This window comes from Diceros bicornis, chromosome 7 (genome assembly GCF_020826845.1).
Source record: "Diceros bicornis minor isolate mBicDic1 chromosome 7, mDicBic1.mat.cur, whole genome shotgun sequence".
NCBI lineage: Eukaryota > Metazoa > Chordata > Mammalia > Perissodactyla > Rhinocerotidae > Diceros > Diceros bicornis.
In genome coordinates, this window is record NC_080746.1 from 39,953,455 (window position 1) to 39,973,554 (window position 20,100).

General features: G+C 38.7%; 1 protein-coding gene and 2 non-coding genes across 10 annotated transcripts in view; all 3 read right to left on the bottom strand.

The window, feature by feature from the left end:
- Nucleotides 1-20,100, bottom strand: part of CEP295 (centrosomal protein 295) — a 50,281-nt gene that overhangs the window by 4,336 nt on the left and 25,845 nt on the right. For all 8 annotated transcript variants that reach the window (XM_058545403.1, XM_058545408.1, XM_058545406.1 and 5 more), the window contains 9 exons: nucleotides 16,578-20,082; nucleotides 14,950-15,118; nucleotides 14,670-14,813; nucleotides 10,379-10,531; nucleotides 6,161-6,264; nucleotides 5,494-5,596; nucleotides 3,362-3,501; nucleotides 2,162-2,342; nucleotides 798-1,459 (listed from right to left, as the gene is read on the bottom strand). In XM_058545403.1, the coding sequence (XP_058401386.1) occupies nucleotides 798-1,459; nucleotides 2,162-2,342; nucleotides 3,362-3,501; nucleotides 5,494-5,596; nucleotides 6,161-6,264; nucleotides 10,379-10,531; nucleotides 14,670-14,813; nucleotides 14,950-15,118; nucleotides 16,578-20,082 (5,161 nt within the window). The remainder of the gene's footprint in view (nucleotides 1-797; nucleotides 1,460-2,161; nucleotides 2,343-3,361; nucleotides 3,502-5,493; nucleotides 5,597-6,160; nucleotides 6,265-10,378; nucleotides 10,532-14,669; nucleotides 14,814-14,949; nucleotides 15,119-16,577; nucleotides 20,083-20,100) is intronic.
- LOC131409198 (small nucleolar RNA U2-30) lies at nucleotides 5,684-5,755 on the bottom strand. Its single transcript, XR_009220876.1, has one exon. It is a non-coding gene; the product is annotated as a small nucleolar RNA U2-30 (small nucleolar RNA).
- Nucleotides 5,955-6,034, bottom strand: LOC131409199 (small nucleolar RNA U2-19). The gene has a single exon (XR_009220878.1). It is a non-coding gene; the product is annotated as a small nucleolar RNA U2-19 (small nucleolar RNA).

Consider the following 20,100-nt stretch of genomic DNA (forward strand, 5'->3'; position numbering starts at 1 on the left):
ACCACGGCGGAGCGCGTAGACTTAACCGCTTGTGCCACCGGACCAGCTCCCAGACTACATTTTTAAGGGAAATATCTTTAGTTTTAAATACCGAACAAGAATTTACAAAAAAATCTAAAAGCAGCCAAATACAACACATCTGTGGTCTAGATGTCCCTTATGTCAATCTCTGTTATATGCTTAGCTGTAGACGCACAAACAATACTAGAAGGTAAAGACCATATTCAGGCGCCTGAAGTTGAAACCAAGCAGATTGGGGCTGGCCTGGTGGCCTAGCGGTTAAGTGCGTGCACTCCGCTGCGGTGGCCGGGGTTCGCAGGTTCAGATCCCAGGTGTGCACTGACACACCGCTTGACAACCCATGCTGTGGCGGCGTCCCGTATAAAGTAGAGGAAGATGGGCACGGCTGTTAGCCCAGGGCCAATCTTACTCAGCAAAAAGGAGGATTGGCAATGAATGTTAGCTCAGGGCTGATCTTCACAAAAAAGAAACCAAGCAGATTAATCCAATGCAGTGAAATGAGGTTCAACAGTGAAAGTGCTGAAGCACAGGCTGAGCCACCACTCCTCAGGGGAGCTGGAGAAGGGAAATGTGAGGAAAGCTCTTTTGTAAAATTCAGAGGTCAGCTTAACATTTGGAGCTTTCTCAGTTCATTGGAGATTTCCAATGATTACGAGATTGACTATCTCAGATAGGAATATTAACAAGTAGCTTTGTTGCTTCCCTTGAATTTTGTTTCAAAAGTCTTTACTGAAAATGAATTTACATGCTATTTGTACAACACAGATTTCACTTACCCAGACTGGAATAGAGCTCTGTAACGAAAATGATCCAGAATTTACAGAGAACTCTGATTGTGCTAGTTGAGATAGGTTTCTGATGGTTTTTGGAGTTTCTGCTTTAGTTGAATTCTCAAAATATTTTTCATTCTGAACAGTTAATGAATACGGTGTCTGAACTGAAGTTCCCATCTCCACTGTTCTTACACATAATTGAGAGTCAAGTTTCTCTACATGTGGATTTATATTTAAAACCCCACAGGTTTCATTTTTATCATCTTCAGTGAGTCCTTGACTTTGTAAGATTTTATCAATCCCTCTTTTTGCTACTTCTTCAAAGCCCCGTCTTTCTTCTCTGCCTTCTAGTTGGTCTTTTATTGAGCACTCACTAGAGGTAGAACCACATGGAGTGCTATGCTGTAGATTTAACTGATGAAATACATTAGCTTCAGCAGATGAACTGAAGACTGAACTTTGCAAATTTCCTACAGAGAGCTGGAAATGAACACCTTTTTTCTTATTTTGTAATATTTCAGTCTGTTCAGAAGAGCAGTTCTGATTTTCCATGACTTGGGAAGAATCTCTTGGTTCAATGCTAAAAATACTTGGTAGATCAGCATGCTGGCTCCCCTCCTGTGAAGAAAATTCTGGCAGAAGCTGTTGAAAAGACTGTTCAGATCCTGTAAGAAATCAGTTCATTATAATTATATGTTGTAAAACTTGGATACAGATACAGTCTAATACTTTATGAGTAAGCTGCCAAAAATAGGTTACTTCCTACAATTTCAGGAGTGAAAGATGATGTATGTAAACACAAATAGAAAGCTAAAGGATGGATGGTCATAGTGATTTTCAAATAACTCTACTGCTCAAGCTACGTATTTCCTCCTAATATTATTTAATAAAGAAAACATGGCTATTAGACATGATGAGGACTTTTACCCCATAAGAGAACAGAATATTGATTTTAATAACAAAAGGACTTAGACTAAACCCTGCATGTATATCTCATAGGTATATATGTATAGGTGTGTATGTATGCATATATACACACCTATATATATAAAATTTGTACAAGAAGTTTGAGAACAATGCTTAAACTGTTAACTGTAAGGGTTGAGGTAGGAAAGTTGAGCAAGAGGCAGCACTTTTGCTTTTTATCAAGTTCAGTACTCTAAAAATGCAAACTGAGCATGTCTTACTTCTGTTACTTAAATAAATACACAATTAAAGAAACAGAAGTACTAACACTGGGGACGGGTGACGACAGGAGTGGAGACCAATCAAGAGCTGCTAAGCACAATTTCCAAGGAAAATGGATGTAAACAACCATGAAAAAGTACTGTGTTTTATTTAACTTTTTTTTACTTAATCATACATACCCTCAATAATATTTTCTGTAGCAAAACTCGGAGCTGCAGCAAGAGCCAAGTTAGGGTCAGGTTGCTGGTTCAGGCTTGTGTTAAGAGAAGAATGCAGGCTGGTCCTCCTCAGTGCTGTAAAAGAGTCTGTACTTTTGGATGACAGAGTAGCACGGGGGCTTCCACATGAAGAATCTGAGCTCTAATGGAAAACAGCAGAAAAAGGCTGAAATATTGATTATGTATTACCATTTGAATCGATAATCATTATGTTCCTTTGAGATTACTCTTCCTTAATTACCACTTGACTATCACACTAGTAATTTGCTTATTCAAACCCAATTCTTCCATTTTGGTTAATATGAAAATGACTTTTAAAAAAGATTATTTAGAAAACAAATTGTGAATTAACCAGATAGAGTGTAGAACACAATGAGATCATTTTCTGATAAGCAGGAACTATGCAGAGCAGCCTGGAATATCAGGATGTCAGGCTGTGGGAGCAGAAAGCCCCAGGTTTGAGTCTTAGCTACTTTACCGCATAGCAAGAGATGTTTTAAATTTTGCAAAATTCTATTTACTTGAACTGTTTAAGGCTGAATTCCATTAAAGTAAGAAAACAAACAAAAATACTAAAAACTAACAATAAAAATATTCTCCAGGGGCCGGCCCAGTGGCGCAAGTGGTTAGGTGCGCGCTCTCCACTGCAGCAGCCCAGTCATGCGCCGATGCACCGCTTGTTGGGCCATGCTGTGGCAGCGTCCCATATAAAAAAGTAGAGGAAGATGGGCACGGATGTTAGCCCAGGGTCAGTCTTCCTCAGCAAAAAAGAGGAGGACTGGCATCGGATGTTGGCTCAGGGCTGGTCTTCCTCACAAAACAAAAACAAAAACAAAACAAAAAAATATTCTCCAGACTTTTATGGGTCATACTCACTAGCTGGAGATAACGCTGATAGGACAAAATTCTAATACAGCTGTTTTTAATCTTGGGTCCACATTGGAATCACTTGGGGAATTTAAAAAAAATTGGTGATATCTGAGCACTCCTAGAGATTCTGATTTAATTGGTCTGGGGTGTAGTCTGGGCACCGGCATCTTTAAAACCTTCCACGTGATGCTAATTGGCAGCCACGGAAAAAAACCATTGTTCTGTTCTAACAGAAGAAAAGAAAAACTGTTCTTGGAAATTCACTGCAATGAAGCATCTACTTTAATATACCTGGTAAAAGAGTCTGCTGTCTTGAGAAATTCCAGAGGATGATGATGACAAATCATAATCTGGATGTGGTTCTAAGGGTTTAAACAGCTGATGATGCAAATTTGGAAAAGTGTATTCCAATTCTGGAAAGTCAAGGTCAACTGTTGGAATTTTGAGGAAAAAAAGATAAATTTATTTAAAAAATAAAGCCTAGATTAGTACTAAGAACATATTTATAAAAGTTTATTTTTAGGAAATTCTAATTCAACAAAATTACTTCCATTTTTTTCATTACCTGCAGATGCTTTAAAATTAAGTCCTATCATTATTTCTGATGTGCAAAAAAAATGGGGATACTCTCAATGACCAAAACTTTTCACAAATATGTTTCCATTTCTACCAGGCGCAAAGTCTTATGAGATTAATTAGGAGTAAGAGGCCATTATGATCACTGCTTTGCTATAAGCTTTGTTATTCTCACTTAGCTCATTTTAGGATCAATGATTTAAAAAAAGAAAAAAGCTGGGGCTGCCCCGGTGGCTTAGCAGTTAAGTGCGAGTGCTCCGCTGTGGTGGCCCGGGGTTCACAGGTTCGGATCCTGGGTGCGCACTGACACACCGCTTGTCAAGTCATTCTCTGGCGGCATCCAATATAAAGTGGAGGAAGATGGGCACAGATATTAGCCCAGGGCCAATCTTCCTCAGCAAAAAAAGGAGGATTGGCATCAGATGTTAGCTCAGGGCTGATCTTCCTCACAAAAAAAAAAAAAAAAGAAAAGAGCTCACTGAGTGTTAGTATGGGCCAGACGTTGTACTTTATGTGCATTATCTCATTTAACCTCCAACATCCCTCTTGTATAGAAGATGAAAGAGTAAGTAACTTGCCTATGGTCTCACAGCTAGTAAACTGTCAAACTGGGACTCAAATCGAGGTCTGTCTGATTTCTGAGCTTTTGTTCTCAATATTGGCAATAGTGCCTCAAGCTTCTATAAACTTTGCAACAGTAAAGGAAGTTATGCTATTCTCTTCTACGTGTTCTTTAATCAGTTTCCGATCCCCTCTCTCACTAAACGCCCTCAATGTTTTCCATATCATAACTGCTGCAACAGGCCATAAAAACATGAAGCTCAATCATTACTTAAAACTAAAAAGTTAAAGCTAAAAATAGTTTATATGAAAGTATTTGTTCAAAATAATTTTACTCGGTAAGTCTGTTTTTTCTGTCATCAAATTTGCTTCATTTATGTACTTGTCCATCATCTGCTGAATGTGCATTTGACCAGATGTAAATTTTTCCACTGCAGGAAAAGAGGTTTATTAACGTCCCAAGGGTCCTGCCTTTGATAAATAACTTGTGAGGAAGGAACTATAGAACTTAAAATATTTGTTTCCTCTTCCTTACTGGTGACATTCTCGTTCCCTCTGGTCCACATGCTCTGAAAATGACTCTGAAAATTCAGTTTAATGAAAATATTTAATGGCTGGTTAGAGACAAATTTTGGTAGAGAGGCATAGCAATATACATTGGTAAGGAATCAGTGCAACCAAGAAATTTGCTCAGATAGATTCCCACTGAATGGGAAATGTGCCATTAGTGCATACTTCTCAAAGTGTTGTTGGGGATCCACAGAGCATCCTGTGGGTCTGCAGGCCTGTGACTTCCAACCATGTTTGTTTGTTTGTTTGTTTGTTTGTTTGTTTATTTATTTATTTATTTATTTATTTATTTATTTTGTGAGGAAGATCAGCCCTGAGCTAACATCTATTGCCAATCCTCCTCCCTTTTTTTTCCCCCCAAAGCCCCAGTAGATAGTTGTATGTTGTAGTTGCACTTCCTTCTAGTTGCTGTATGTGGGATGCGGCCTCAGCATGGCCGGAGAAGCAGCGCGTCTGTGCGCGCCCGGGATCCGAACCCGGGCCGCCAGTAGCAGAGCGCACGCACTTAACTGCTAAGCCACGGGGTTGGCCTTCCAATCATGTTTAGAACATCATACTGTCCAATATTCTATCAGGCATGAATACTTTACTTTTGAGATTTAAAGAAACAATCCCACTCAGCACACTGTGAAAAGCAATGTTTGCTCTCACCACTGTATTGCAACTCAACTAGTGCTGGTCTTTCAATTTATTTATAAACATTTTGATGTTACTACCTGGATTGTTAAGGCTCAAATCTGTGTTTTCATTACTTGAAAAGCTCCCAGTAGAAATAGTTATTGAAGATAATGGCTCATGATAAATCTCTTGTGTTTCAGCCTAAAAATTAACAAGAACATTAGACCACAATGTAGAAAGTAATATCTAGAAAAAACCCAAATCACCAACATAAGCAGTTATCAATTCTGAGCTCAGATCAAGTGTAGAAACCTTCATAGTTATAAAGATCAGTGGTAAAACCTTTTGTCATCATTGCTCAGAACTGATTAGCCTTTAATACACACATATCCCCACCACCAGTCTCATTCATCCACCAACAAGTCCTCAGTTATCCACTGTCCCCTTTATAAACACACACACACAAACACACACACACACACACACACACACACACACACACACAGACATACACACAGACATAAGCCCTTATTGTTTTAAATTACTCTATACTTTTGCTTCTCAGAACTACAGAGATCATGCATCAGGTAGACTGGAAGGTCCTCTGATGCTCAGATTTGGCTATTTTCATCATTGATCCACTTCAGTAAGAGCAGATCTCAGAGAACACAGACTTTAATATTTCACAACTTTTATAAGCTAAACAGAAGACAATGCGAAGCCAAATAGCTCTAACAATGTAGGACACATTAAGACATTACTAACCTTATTATCTGGCTTCACAGTTGGACCCAGATATGTATGTTGTTCTTCCTCCACAGCATAGCTTAATACTGCATGATTCTCAAGCACAGCCTCCTTGACCTTGACTGAAATGGGGGGGAAAGGGTTCGGATTATGGCATATCAATTTCTTAGCACCAGAGGGCATCATTTCCTGCTTTCCTACAATTTTCTTTCATATTGTGCTTCGTAGAGTTGCCTTATCTCAGACCAAAAAGAAAAGAAAAAATTCATTTTACTATTCTTTAAAAATATTTACTAGTCAGCACAATATACTTTTTCCTAGAAAACTGTAGTTGTCATTGTTCTATGAATAAAAACCTTTAGAAAAGAGCTAATGTGATGGGAAATGCTTTTGTCATTATTTTAAGTGAAGAGGCAAGAATATTTTATCATAAATACAGTATGATCTCAAAGTTCAGATAAATGCAAATAAAAAAGACAAGAAAGGAAAATACCAAAGTGCAGTCAGTAGATAATTATGAATGGTAGGACAAGGAGGAATTTTACTTCTTAACTTTTAGTCCTTTCTAAAATCATGAGCATGTGCTGCTTTTATTATGAATTATCATTCCTATTCAATTTGACATATTATAAATATATACAAATTATACTCTCTGTTTCACTGTTAATAATTAAGGTGTTCTGAGTTCATTTTTCTCTTACTCCCAATAGCCAACATTTGTGAGAAAGCTGGCCAAAGCATATGGTCATCTGTGGCTCTGAAACAGAATAAAATTAAAACTGTTCCACTAAATACAAACTAAAAATTTGTCTCATTATCCATATTATTAAAAGATACCATGCATATTAAAAGTATGTTTCTTAAATGTCTGTGTAAGAAATATTTCCTAAAAGGTAACCCAGGACACACACACATATCTATACACACAAGTAATATTATACATATATCTGTATATGTTTGTGTGTGTATATATATATTTATTCGTAAAATAATATCTATATTATGGATAATGAAGTAGAAACAAAGCTTACACTAAATATATTTAAATATAATTTGTTATTAAATACAATTTTTTACTCTCTCTTAGTTCACTTAAAAATATATTATTGTGACATAATTGATGTAACCATTAAACTGTTATTTGGTTGCTTCTATCCACACTAAAATTTTAGGTAAAGAAAATAAGAGATGGTGAAATTTTATAGTGAGTTATTTTTTCTTAAGCAGCTCATTTCAAAAGCTAGTTGGGGGATGAGAAGTTAATCTGGGGTTTTTCAATTCATAATCACAATTCCATACTGTTACCTATAATATACCAAGAAGACCAGGGTAGCATTTGAGTAGTAGTAAGAAGTGAAAAATAAAAATGAGAGAAAGGAGCAAAGTCAGGGTTATTTAAGATGTTGAAGAATTCAATGGCTAGGTCCCTGAAAGTGTGGGAAAAGAAGTGTTATTTGCTTGGAAATGGCTCTCTGATAATAGGGACCCACTAGGAGCTTCCTAAAAGGAGGAAGTAACATCATGAAAGCAATGTCTTTCAGATGACAGAGTTATCTTCCCATGCCATGTCGGAAGGCACCGTTTCCTATTTCCTACAAAAGCAAAGGGTACAGGGCTTGAAGTTAGTGATACCACCTAAAAAGCTATTAAGAGATCAAGGTGAAGTGATGAGGACCTGAATAAAGTGGTAGGGAGGGAATAGAGCAGAGTAACAAAACTAAGACCCTCCCTTCTAAGATAGAAACAACATGAATCTGGGATGATGATGAGAAAGAGAAAAGCAGCCCCTGAGAGCCAGGAGCTGACCAGGCACTATCAGCTAGGCCTAGGTGTTCTCCTAAGCATTAACAATTTCACAGAATACCCATATCAGAAGAGGCCACTCTATGACTATGATGGATCAAGACAAAAATCAGACCACCCATACTCATCTCCGAACACAAACAAAACCACGAATACTGTCCAAACAACCAAGCATCTCCTCATCCTGGCTAATATGAGTGACCGCTGCTGCTTTACCATTACAGCTTTAGTTAGCCTCGCTCCATTATTCCTACCTCCTAGGTAAGAATTTTTTTAGATACCCAGTAATAGAATTACCCCTGCTTCCTGATAACGTCCAATACTAATAAGCGAAGCCCCGTTTCCTTGAATCCTCCCCAAGTTACCTAACATAAACCCAAACCTTATAGTAAGTCCTCTCTAATACCCTCTTCTGAGACACCTCGTGTTCCCCATGGTGTGCATTTCCCCTCACTGCAACATGTCAAAGCACCCAGCTTTGTTCAACCACAGGTGTGCTCCTGGTACTCTCTGGCTAGAGGACATCAACAGGTAGAATAAAAAGGAAATATAAATATCCATTGGTTAAATCTAAGAGAATGATGTTTTATTTTAAAACGCCAAAAACTGTAATTCACTGGAAATTATATCCTTTGCAGTTATTTCAATCTCCAATTAAAAAAGGAGATGCTCAAGTTAATCTTTCTATAAATTCTCAAAAAGAGAACAGGTCTCTCTCATCTCTCATTCTATTAAACTATAGACACAAGTAAGATAACAATTATCCAAGTATATATGACAGCAAAAATAAAAAGAACTCTGGTTAGAAAAGGTTAGTATTTAAAAGGTGCTTTAGAACTAATGAAGCAGTACTAGAACCATGCTTTGTAGGGTCAGGAAGCAATATTACACCTATAAAACAGCTTGTTATATATATGCATAAATTTCAAAGCAAGAAAATTAACACAGGTTGTCTTTGGGTAGCAGAATTAAGTGATTTCAAGTTTTTTCCTTGTAATTCTCTTTATTTTTCAAATATTTTTGTGTGTGTGTGAGGAAGATCAGCCCTGAGCTAATATCCATGCTAATCTTCCTCTTTTTGCTGAGGAAGACAGGCTCTGAGCTAACATCTATTGCCAATCCTCCTCCTTTTTTTTTCCCCCAAAGCCCCAGTAGATAGTTGTATGTTATAGTTGCACATCCTTCTAGTTGCTGTATGTGGGATGCGGCCTCAGCATGGCCGGAGAAGCGGTGTGTCAGTGCCTGCCCGGGATCCCAACCCGGGCCACCAGTAGCGGAGCGTGCGCACGTAACCGCTAAGCCATGGGGCTGGCCCAATTTTTCAAATATTTAAAAGCAAACATAAAGCAGCTCGTTTAGAATGCCAGAGAGGGAATTTTTAAGGGCCGGCCCCATGGCTTGGTGGTTGAGTGTGCGCGCTTTGCTACTGGTGGCCCAGGTTCGGATCCCGGGTGCGCACCGACGCACTGCTTGTCAGGCCACGCTGAGGTGGCATCCCACATACAGCAACTACAAGGACGTGCAGCTATGACATACAACTGTCTACTGGGGCTTTGGGGAGAAAAAGGGAAAAAAAGGAGGAGGATTGGCATGGATGTTAGCTCAGGGCTGATCTTCCTCAAAAAAAAAAAAAAAAAAAGAATTTTTTTTTTTGTGAGGAGATCAGCCCTGTGCTAACATCTGCCAATCCTCCTCTTTTTTTGCTGAGGAAGACGGCCCTGGGCTAACATCTGTGCCCATCTTCCTCCACTTTATATGGGACGCCGCTACAGCATGGCTTGCCAAGCAGTGCGTCGGTGCGCGCCCGGGATCCGAACCAGCGAACCCCGGGCCGCCGCAGCGGAGCATGCGCACTTAACCGCTTGCGCCACTGGGCCGGCCCCCCAAAAAAAGAACTTTTTAAAGGTAGTATTTAATAAATGTGGATTGTTATGAATCAGCTTAAAGACAAAATTTGTAAAGGTTGCCAAATGTAAAAACCTCATACCTTCATATACTTCCTACCAGCATTTATTTAGTAAAACAATTTAAAAGTGAAATTAATTATTCTTTAAACCTCATTTCTTTCATTTAACATTTTGTATACAGAAATAATACATGCTTCTTGTTAAAAAAAAAAAAAAAAAAAAAACAACTACAGTACGTGAACTTATAAAATAGAAAATGAAACCCAGTCTCTAACAAAGGTAAACCTGTACCAACACTTTGGTGATTATCATTCCAGACAATTTTCACCGCATGAACACAAATTCCCCTCCCCCTCATTTAACAGCTACACAGAATTGCATAGTATGGGTGCACCATAATGATTCCACTACCAACAGTCATTGAAGTTATTTACCATTTTTCATCACAAATAAAACTACAATAAGTATCTTTTGTCCATATACCCTTGTGCACAGCAATTCCACCTTCAATTTCTTTATCTCTCACCTGCTTCATCAGAGTCATCACCACAGATGTTCTCCTGGGCAATCGGGTGAACGTGACCAAACGGATCACTGTCCAGTGGGTTCCCAAGGAAACTTTGTTCCCGGCTAATTGAGACCCTCAAGGGGTCTCTGTCTTGATAAAATTCTGGTTTACCTGGGAGGAAAAAAAAAGTTGACTCATTAGATTTCCACTTAAGTTTCTAGAGCTAGCTAAAACTAACATGGCAATTTAGATTATGGGTAAAAATGTAAACTCTCCAAGACCTGATCTATGTACCAAGAAAATAATAACTGCTTATCTTTCACACAGGCCTTTAAATTATTTTACTAAGTTTATAATGATACTCCTACTTCCTAATACTAGATAATGCTTCAGTATTGACTAATCACAGTAAAAATGCCTGGAGAATTCACTAACCATTAATAGTATTATAAGGAATAATATGTATTCATAACATAAAGTTCAAGAATAGCCACAGCTAATCTGTGGTATAAGAAATCAAGACAGGAGTTTACCCTGGGGAGAACTGAGGGGTCAGTAATCAGAAGGGTATGAGGGAAGGGTTTATGGGGTTTTCTAACACTCCAGTACTTGACCAGGGTGGTGTTCACATGGGGCTGGTTTTTACAGTGATAATCACCGAAATAAACACTTATTATTTGTGCACTTCTCTGAATGTGATACTTTGACACAAAAATAAAAACAAGCAAGCAAATAAATGAGTGGGAGATACCCAATAATAGAAGCTAATTTACTATGTAGGACTCCAGAAAAACTTGGGAATTAAAGGCACCAAGTATTACAAAAGGAAGGTGTGTGTCAGGGAACTGAAAACAGGGAGAATGCTTAAAAATATGTACTTGGAACAGATCCCTCCCATCTCCTGACTTCCCTGTCCCTCAACATCATCCTCAGAGGAGACTGAAGGTTTATTCTTTGGGGAAATCGAACCCAATACACTCTGAACTCAGGGGCATCAGGCACTGAAAGGTGCAAGGATGGAAGGAAGAGATATAATGCCATAAGGAAATCAGGGGTATTAAAAGAAAATCTGCATCCTCAACTCAGATCCCCCAGGTCTGGCTCCATAACAGCAACAGCCAGGCTTGTATCAAGCTTGGAGGATCTTTCTTTGAAGACACTGAACTATAAACTGTAAAAGAACTACAGATCCTAAGATGAGGGCCCCCAGTGAAAAGCCACCTTTCCCAAGGAAGTTCAGCAGTAAATAAGGCCCCCACCCAGAGAATTTCCATTTAGGTGTTTAGTGTCCCACTCCAATATCCAAGATATTAGAGAAAAGCTTCTAAAAGATCAGACAGTAACAAGAAAAAAAGGAACAAAAGAACTCAAACAAAAAACAGGAACTCAAAGAAAAAAATAAAAAAACTATAAATATTTGAAGCAGGTAATATTTTGCATCTATGAAGCAACAGAAGGATGCTATGAAAAAGGAAAAAACATCAGGAAAAAGAGCAAACTTTTAGAAACTACAATTTGATAGACAAAATAAAAATTCATAAGAAAAGAAAGGTTCAAAGAAAAATTCATAAGAAAAGAAGAAAAAGTTGAGGAAATTCTCCCAGAAAGTAAAACGAAAAGAAAAAGAAATGAACTATAGAGAACAAAAGAAAACTGGAGGATCAACATAGATCATTGTTTCTCAATGTTACTTTATCATCACTCACCTAAGGAGCCTATTTAGACATTTTTTTCTCTAATTGCCTCCTAATTTCATGAAATTCTAATAACTATATATATACTGCATATCTATGCTTTGGTACATAAAACGAGTCAGACTTTTTCACCTCCCCAAGAGCCACTTTTTGTTTCTTTTGGTGGCAATAACACCCTTACTAAGAATGCAGCAGATAGGTCATCCAATCTCCAACTAAAAGGTGTTCCAAAAACAGAGAAAATGGTGTGATCTCAAATTATATTAGAGGTATTTAATAGAAGTATTAGTGTTACAAGACAGATATTCAACAGAAACTTAAGCAAACGATAAAAAGGAGACAATTTACTATAGGAAAAGTTTTACAAAAAGGAAATGTAATCATAGTATACTAATTATCTCAGCAGTGAAAAGTATTTATACATCAGCATGATGATAACTTAGCTTAATTTTTGCTAAAACCCATTGCCAACTATAGACATAAATACAAGAAGAAACATTTAAAAGATTTGAAAAATGACTTGAAAAGCCTCTAGTGAGTGGGATCAAGGGATAAGAGATGGGTAGAGGCAGGAAGAAATGCTGTTTCCTGTTATAACTCTTTAGCACTATTTGCCTTTTCAAACTATTTGCCTGTAATATTTGGATTAAAAGTATGATCCAAAGAAGTATGATAAAAGCTGTGATGAAAGCTCCCAAAGAGCAGAGGAGAGGGAGACTTGGTAGCTCAGCAAAGTCTACTGGACAAGTGGCACTTAAGCCAACCCTGAAGGGAGGAGCAAGATCACTTAATGTAGACTTGTTCCTCAAATCAAAGGGAAACCACTGAAGAGTTTTCAACAGGGAGAAAGAGGGCGACTACTCTGAATATACCATGGGGAATGGATTAGAGTGAAGCTACACTGAAAACAGGAGACACTGGGAGTTGCAGCACCCACTCAAGAAAGAAATGACAGCCTGAATTAAATGAGGGGTCAGATTCCAGAGCTGACCAAGTAGCACTGAGAAGAACTAGTGATTTATTGGGAGTCAGAGAGGTATAGACAAGGGAAATGTCAAGACTTACATATGGTACTATACACTGAAAAAAGAAGGCTGAAGGATAAAGAGGTGGAGGTGAGGGAATATATAACTTTCCCTTCGAGACAAGATGACATTTTGCAATCTCAAACATGACTCATTAAATTACAGGAATCAATGGTGAGAATTTCCCAATGCTCATTCTGAATTAGGGAAAGCACCAATTAATTCCTGAATAGCTGTAGTTGGCCAAATATTGCAAAATAGGAGAAAAGCTTCCTTATTACTAAGAAAAGCCTTAGTAATAAATAAAATCATTACTCTATGCTATAAGTTCCATAAGACATAATAAGAAAGCAGAAAGGGGACTGATTCATAAGAGTTAACTCTGAATCTCTACCTTCCTTAATTCTTTCAGTCAGAAATACAGGTATGATAGTTTATGGCTGAAGATCAAAATAGCTAATATTAACATTACACTTGTATGTACCTTTCTATTGACAAAGCTAATCTTCCACCTTAAAAAGGATTTGCTTTGGGCCCAGCCCTGTGGCTGAGCGGGTAAAGTTCTGCACGCTCCACTTCAGCGGCCTGGGTTCACAGGTTTGAATCCTCGGCGCGGACCTACTCCACTCACCAGTCATGCTGTGGTGCCGACCCACATACAAAATAGAGGAAGACTGGCACAGATGTTAGCTCAGAGCTAATCTTCCTCAAGCAAAAAAAGGGGAGGATTGGCAACGGAAATTAGCTCAGGGCGAATCTTCCTCAGCCAAAAAAAACAAAAAGGATTTGCTTTGATAAATTTGATCAAGAAAATTATTTGGTAAGTCTGGAATCTAAAAATAATTATGCAATTCAAGTAGGGCTACTTACTAAGGATCGCAGTCAGAAAAGTTTCTACATAATTTGATCTAGGAAGAAGTATAGTGAAGAAATACATCTAATTGTCCTTAAAGCCAGGATTTTAAGCATAATAATTATCCCATAAAAGATACAGGAAAAGAGCAGTGAAGGTACTGAAGTAGAAAAGCAGCAAGGGAAAAGAAAAAAACTGAGTTATATCCTAAAGACATAGGATTAGAAGGCAGACATGGGGCCGGCCCCGTGGCTTAGCCGTTAAGTGCTCGCGCTCCGCTACTGGCGGCCCGGGTTCGGATCCCGGGCGCGCATGGATGCACCGCTTCTCTGGCCATGCTGAGGCCGCATCCCACATACAGCAACTAGAAGGATGTGCAGCTATGACATACAACTATCTACTGGGGCTTTGGGGGAAAAAATAAACAAAAAAAAAAAAAAAGAAAAAAAAGGCAGACATGACAAGAAGCAGAGGGAAGCAAGAGTGTCAGAATATGGAATATTGAAGAATTTTTGTCTACAGTAAATTGGTTCCCCCATATACAAGAAGAAACTAGTTACCTAATGCCACATCTCTTTAAGTCTAAATTTTAAATACTGTTTCTGTAAACTATTTTATTCCTTTCACCAGTACACAGAGCCTAGGTTTCTTCAACAAAAAAAATTTAGCATCCTGAAAAAAATGTAGAAAACTGGCACAGTATCAAAAAATCCTATTTTATCAAACCATCTGTTTACCTAGTATAGAAGTTCTCGCACTTGCTGGTGATTCTACCTCTTGTATAGCACTAAGTTCATGCTGGTTCAAGTCCAGTCCACATTTAACTTTTGCTACAGGTGGCTTTGAGGATCTCCTACCCAGTTCCTTGTCCAGATGCTCACCTATCAAGTCAATGACAAAGTTAGGCACAATACAAATCTATTAACATACTACGAACTTTTCTTCAACCAGTAAGTTGCAGAAGTGAAAGCAAAGAATAACAAGCAGAATAATTACAATAAAATGCAATTATCTTACCTCTTTGCTTGGTACTATCATCTTCTGAAAGCGGCTGATTATCATCCGAGTTGCTCTTATCTGCAGGACTGATGTTTTCCTGATCATCTCTTGCTAGGTCATGGAGATGAGGGAGCCACTCTCTGAGCTTCCCGGTTTTTAAATCATTTTCAACTGTGGGCTTACTTGTCTGAAACAGTGGATAGGTGAGGGTGGGGATGACACAGGATGAGGGATCATATGAAGAATTCATTAGATTTATACCTCCCTCTTAAATTAGAACCCTAACCAAATAAATACTTCCATTAACCACACTATTACAACTTTATCCATAGATAAAAAATGAAAAGAGCCAGCTCTGGTGGTCTAGTGGTTAAGATTTGGCACTCTCACCACCATGGCCCAGGTTTGTTTCCCAGTCGGGAACCACTCGACCCATCTGAGGGTTGCTACACTGTGGCTGCTGCATGTTGCTGTGATGCTGAAAGCTACGCCACTGGTATTTCAAACACCAGCAGGGTCACCCACAGCAGACAGGTTTCAGCGGAGCTTCCAGACTGAGTAGGAAGAAGGACCTGGCCACCCACTTCTGAAAAAGTTAGCCATGAAACCTTACGCATAGCAGTGGAGCACTGTCTGATAAAGCACCAGAAGATGAGAGGATGGCGCAACAAGACCAGGCAGGGTTCTGCTCTGCTGTACACAGAGCTGCTAGGAATCGACTCAATGGCACTAACAGAAAAATGAGAAATGCTTCTAATACTGAAAGAGTGATATTTCCATTGAAAAGTACAACTATTCACAGCCTTCAACCTAATACTTAGCCTCCACTGTACGTTTCAATAAGAGATTATACTTGAGTAACCCCCTCTGCTTTTCTTTTCCCCTTACTTTTCCTTCAAACGACCAGTAAATCCCTAGAACTCAAGCTCTCACGAACTAAACTCAAGTTTCTCCTAAACATCAAAGGATTTGTAGAATTCTACTTAGGCTAAATCATAAATTTAAGAAGTGGCCTTTTAAAATAAAATGGACACATTCATAGTGAGAATATACTCGTCTCGCATATAGAGAAACCATGCAATGTCTGAGTGACTGTGTCAGAGTCTTTTCAATTCAGTAACAAGCAGCAGGTCTAGCTGTCCACCAGCCTAAAATCATGCCAGTTTTACAACAGGTGTTAATACTGTCACTTAAAGAAAAAGATGGTACTGATTTTGTTTCATATACAAATGTCAACAAAGTGCTATACAGAAAGCACAAGACCTGCTATTTGCATGAGAAATTCCGCTAACTAGTTATTTTACAATTGAATCTTTTTATGGTAAGCTCAAAACCCTTTATAACAAAACTTCAAATGACAATCTACATTTTTAATGATGTTTGCGTTTGGTTCTATCAAACTACTGCTGAAATCAGTTGGGCTTCAAATAACTACTAACCTCATAAACACCATGCAAGGTAGATCAATTTTTATGTTTTAATTTCCATATTGTTTAAGGTAGAAAACTAAAGCATGGTTAAGATCAAAGCACTTATTCTCAATAACTAAGAACTTATTTAGGCTTAGGATTAAAACAAATACTTAACTTGTCTGAGTTGGGTTACCTCTATTGTTTAATTCTTAGATATTCAAGTTGAATACATACCCGACTATCTTTAAAGAAATCCTTCAAAGTCTCTTGATGTTTCTGTATCTGCTGCTGGAGTGCAGTTTGTCTCTGTGCAAGCAATTCTTCTTGGGCTTTGTGGCTATAGCGCAGAACTTCTTTTTGTAGATTCAGCTGCTTCTGAAGTCCCAAGTTATCTTGCTGGGCTAAGATAGGTTGTGAAAAACTCAAAAGTCTGTCTTGAAATCTTGGGCTCATAGAATCGCTTGAAGGCACTGCGTGTTCATTCTTGGATGAATACAATTCACAAATGTTTTCAGATTTAACTTCACCAAAAGGTAGTGGAATAAATGAATGCTCTCTTTCCTTGGGTAGAACCAAAGAGGGAATAGTGTGCTCAGGAGATTCACTCTCCATCAACTTGCTTTGTTTGTTTAAAAGCAGTTCTTCCTGGGCTTTCTCACTAGAATGTACCACTTCCCTTTGTAAGGCCAACCGTGCTGTCAAATGATCTTGCTGAGGCAGAACAGGCTGTGATAAACTCAAAAGCCTATCCTGTGATCTTGGGATCTCAGGATGACTGGAGGGAACAGTATTGTTACTTCTGATTGGAAAAGGTTTTTGGATTCTTTCAGAGTCAGCAACAGGCGGTGCTACCTGCGATAAGGATAAAGAGGAGCTAGTCTGCTCAGATGATACCCTTTTCTCCAATTTACTTAGTCTTTGCAAAAGTAATTCTTCTTGGACTTCCTGTCTGGATCGAATGGCTTTCCTCTGTATATCTAACTGCTGTTGAAATGTCTTTAAATCACCATGGTGAGGTTGGCTAAAATGCTCAGAAGATAACTTTTCCTCAAATGTATATTGTTTGGGCAAAACCAATTCTTTCTGGGTTTTCTCACTACATGGAAGGGAATTTGTCTGTGCGTACAAGTGTTCTTTAAATGCAAGATAATCTTGTTGAGGTAAAACAGACTGTGATAAATTCAAAAGCCTATCAGGCAACCTTGGTATCTCAGAATGACTTGAGGAGGCTGTATTATCACTCTTCATTGGACAAGGTTCTTGGATTCTATCAGATTCAGTAACAGGTAATGAAGCAGATGAATCTTGCGTGACTAGCGCTAAGAAGGAAGAGGTGCCAGCCTGCTCAGGAGATATTCTTTCCTTCCACTCACTCTGTTTATGTAAAAGTAATTCTTCCTGAGCTTTCTGTCTAGACTGAACGATGGCTTCCCTCTGTGTAGCTAACTGTTCTTGAAGTGCCTTCAAATTATCTTGTTGAGGCTGGATGAGCTGGGATATCCTCAAAAGCCTATCCTGCAATTGTGGAATTTGTAAATGGCTTGAAGGAATTTGACCATCACTCTCTGTTGAAAGAGGTTCCTGGGTTGTACCAGATTCAGCAGAAGGTAAGGAAGTAAATGAAAGCTGTCCTAACTGGGGTATGAATGAGGAGGAGCCAGTTTGTTCAGAAGATATATTTCCTTGGGTTTTCTGGCTAAAATGAAAGGACTCCTTCTCTGTGTCTAGCCATTCTGGCTGTTCCTCCAAATCACCTTGTGGAAGTAGTGTATGCTGTGAAAATCTCGTAAATCTTTCCTGAAATCTTGGGATCTTAGAACGACTTAAAGGAAATGTACTATCACTCTTGATTGACATAAATTCCTGGGATCTTTCAGATTCAGCTACTTGGGATAGGCATGAAGAGGTGCCAGTCTGTTCAGAAGAAACTCTTTTTTCTAATTCTCTTTGTTTGTGTACAAATTCCTGAGTTTCTGGTTTAGCACCAAGTATTACCCTCTGTATGTGTGACTGCTCTTGGAGTGTTGTCAAATTTTCTTGCTGTGGCAGGTTACGCTGTGGAAAACTAAGAGACTCATCCTGAAATCTGGGGATTACTGAATGACTTGAGGGAATAATACTCTCCTCAGATAAAAGGTTCTGAATTTTTCTAGGCTCAATTTTAGCAGAAGCTTGCAAAGCAAGTGAACGTTGAGCTACCACTGGTGGGAATGAAGAACTCATCTGCCCAGACTTACTGTCCCCCAAATCCCTTTGCCTGTGTAAAAGTAATTCTGCTTGGGCTTCATGCCTAGCCTGAAGAGCATCCCTGTGTGTAGTCAGCTGTTCTTGGAGCAACTTCAAACTATCATGCAAAGGTAGGAACTGCTGTAGGAAACTCAAAGATCCATCCTGAAATTTTGGGATTTCAGATTGGCCTGAGAGAAGTCCCTTCTCACTCTTAGATGAATACTGCTGCTGGATTTTTCCAGATTGAGTACTGGCAGAAGGTAGTGAAGTAAATGTATGCTGAGCTCCCTGAGATGGGAGAGAAGGGGGCTCAGTCTGTTCAGACCATACTTTTTCATCCAATTCATTCTGTTTACGTACACATAATACTTCCTGGGCTTCCCGCCTAGCTAGAAGGCTGTCCATTTGAATATCTAACTGTTCTTGGAGAAACTTAAAATCCTGTGGTAAGATAGGCTGTGAAAAACTCAAAAGCCTATCCTGAAGTTGTGGGACCCTAGGATGGCCCAAGGAAACTACAGTATCATTCTTGGTTGGAGAAGATTCCTGGATTCTCCCTGATTCAGCTGTAGCAGAAGGCAGTGAAGCAAACGAATCCAGAGGCACCAATGGAAGGAATATAGAGACACCAGTTTGCCCTTCCAATTCTTTCTGTTTGCCCAAAAGCAATTGTTCTTGAGCTTCCTGTCTTGACCGAAGAACTTCTTTCTGTAGGTCTAACTGTTCTTGAAGAGCCTTTAAATTATCTCTCTGGGCTGTGATATTGTCTGAGGATGGCAAAGACTTATCCTGCATTTGGCTGATTCCAGAATGGCTTACAGAAACTGTACTTTTGCTCATAGTTGAAAAGGGTTCCTGGATTTTTCCAGATTCAACTTTAGCAGGCAAAGAACTAAAAGAACGCTCAATCACCAGTGGTAGGAATGACGAAGGTTCAGTTAACTTAGAAGATATTCTTTCATTGTCCTCTAGGAACATTTGCTGGGAGTCTAAAGTTTGAAAAGTGGTTGTGCTAGATGTTTCAGCTATTTCTCTAACATTCTGTACTATTAGTGGTTTATCATGTGACAAAGCCCTTGAAAGTGTATGAGAATCTTTAGGGACCAATTTGTAGTCTCTTTGTTGTGTTTCAGTCTCTGAGAATTGCTTTGGCTGTTCTTGTGAGTCCAAAGATTGCTTGGATAAAACATCTGAAGTGATTAATGTTTCTGTTGTTTCTACCTGTCTTTGTGGAAAGTGATTTTGTCTTGGAACCTGAAAATAATCTTTTTCTAATTTGGGGATCGGTATGGGTTGTATAGGTTGATATTTGTTAGGATTCAACTTGGGTCTCTGACCTTGATCCCAATGCTCTGATGTAACAGTGGGTCTTTCAGATTTCTGTGGTGGTGCTGATATAACAGAATCAGATATTAATGATGTAGCTAACATGGATGAGTACTTTCTTTTTAATATGGTCTGATATTCAAGTAATCGTTTCCTGGCTATTTCAACAGATTGTCTGTGAAACCTACCAAAGACAAATGAA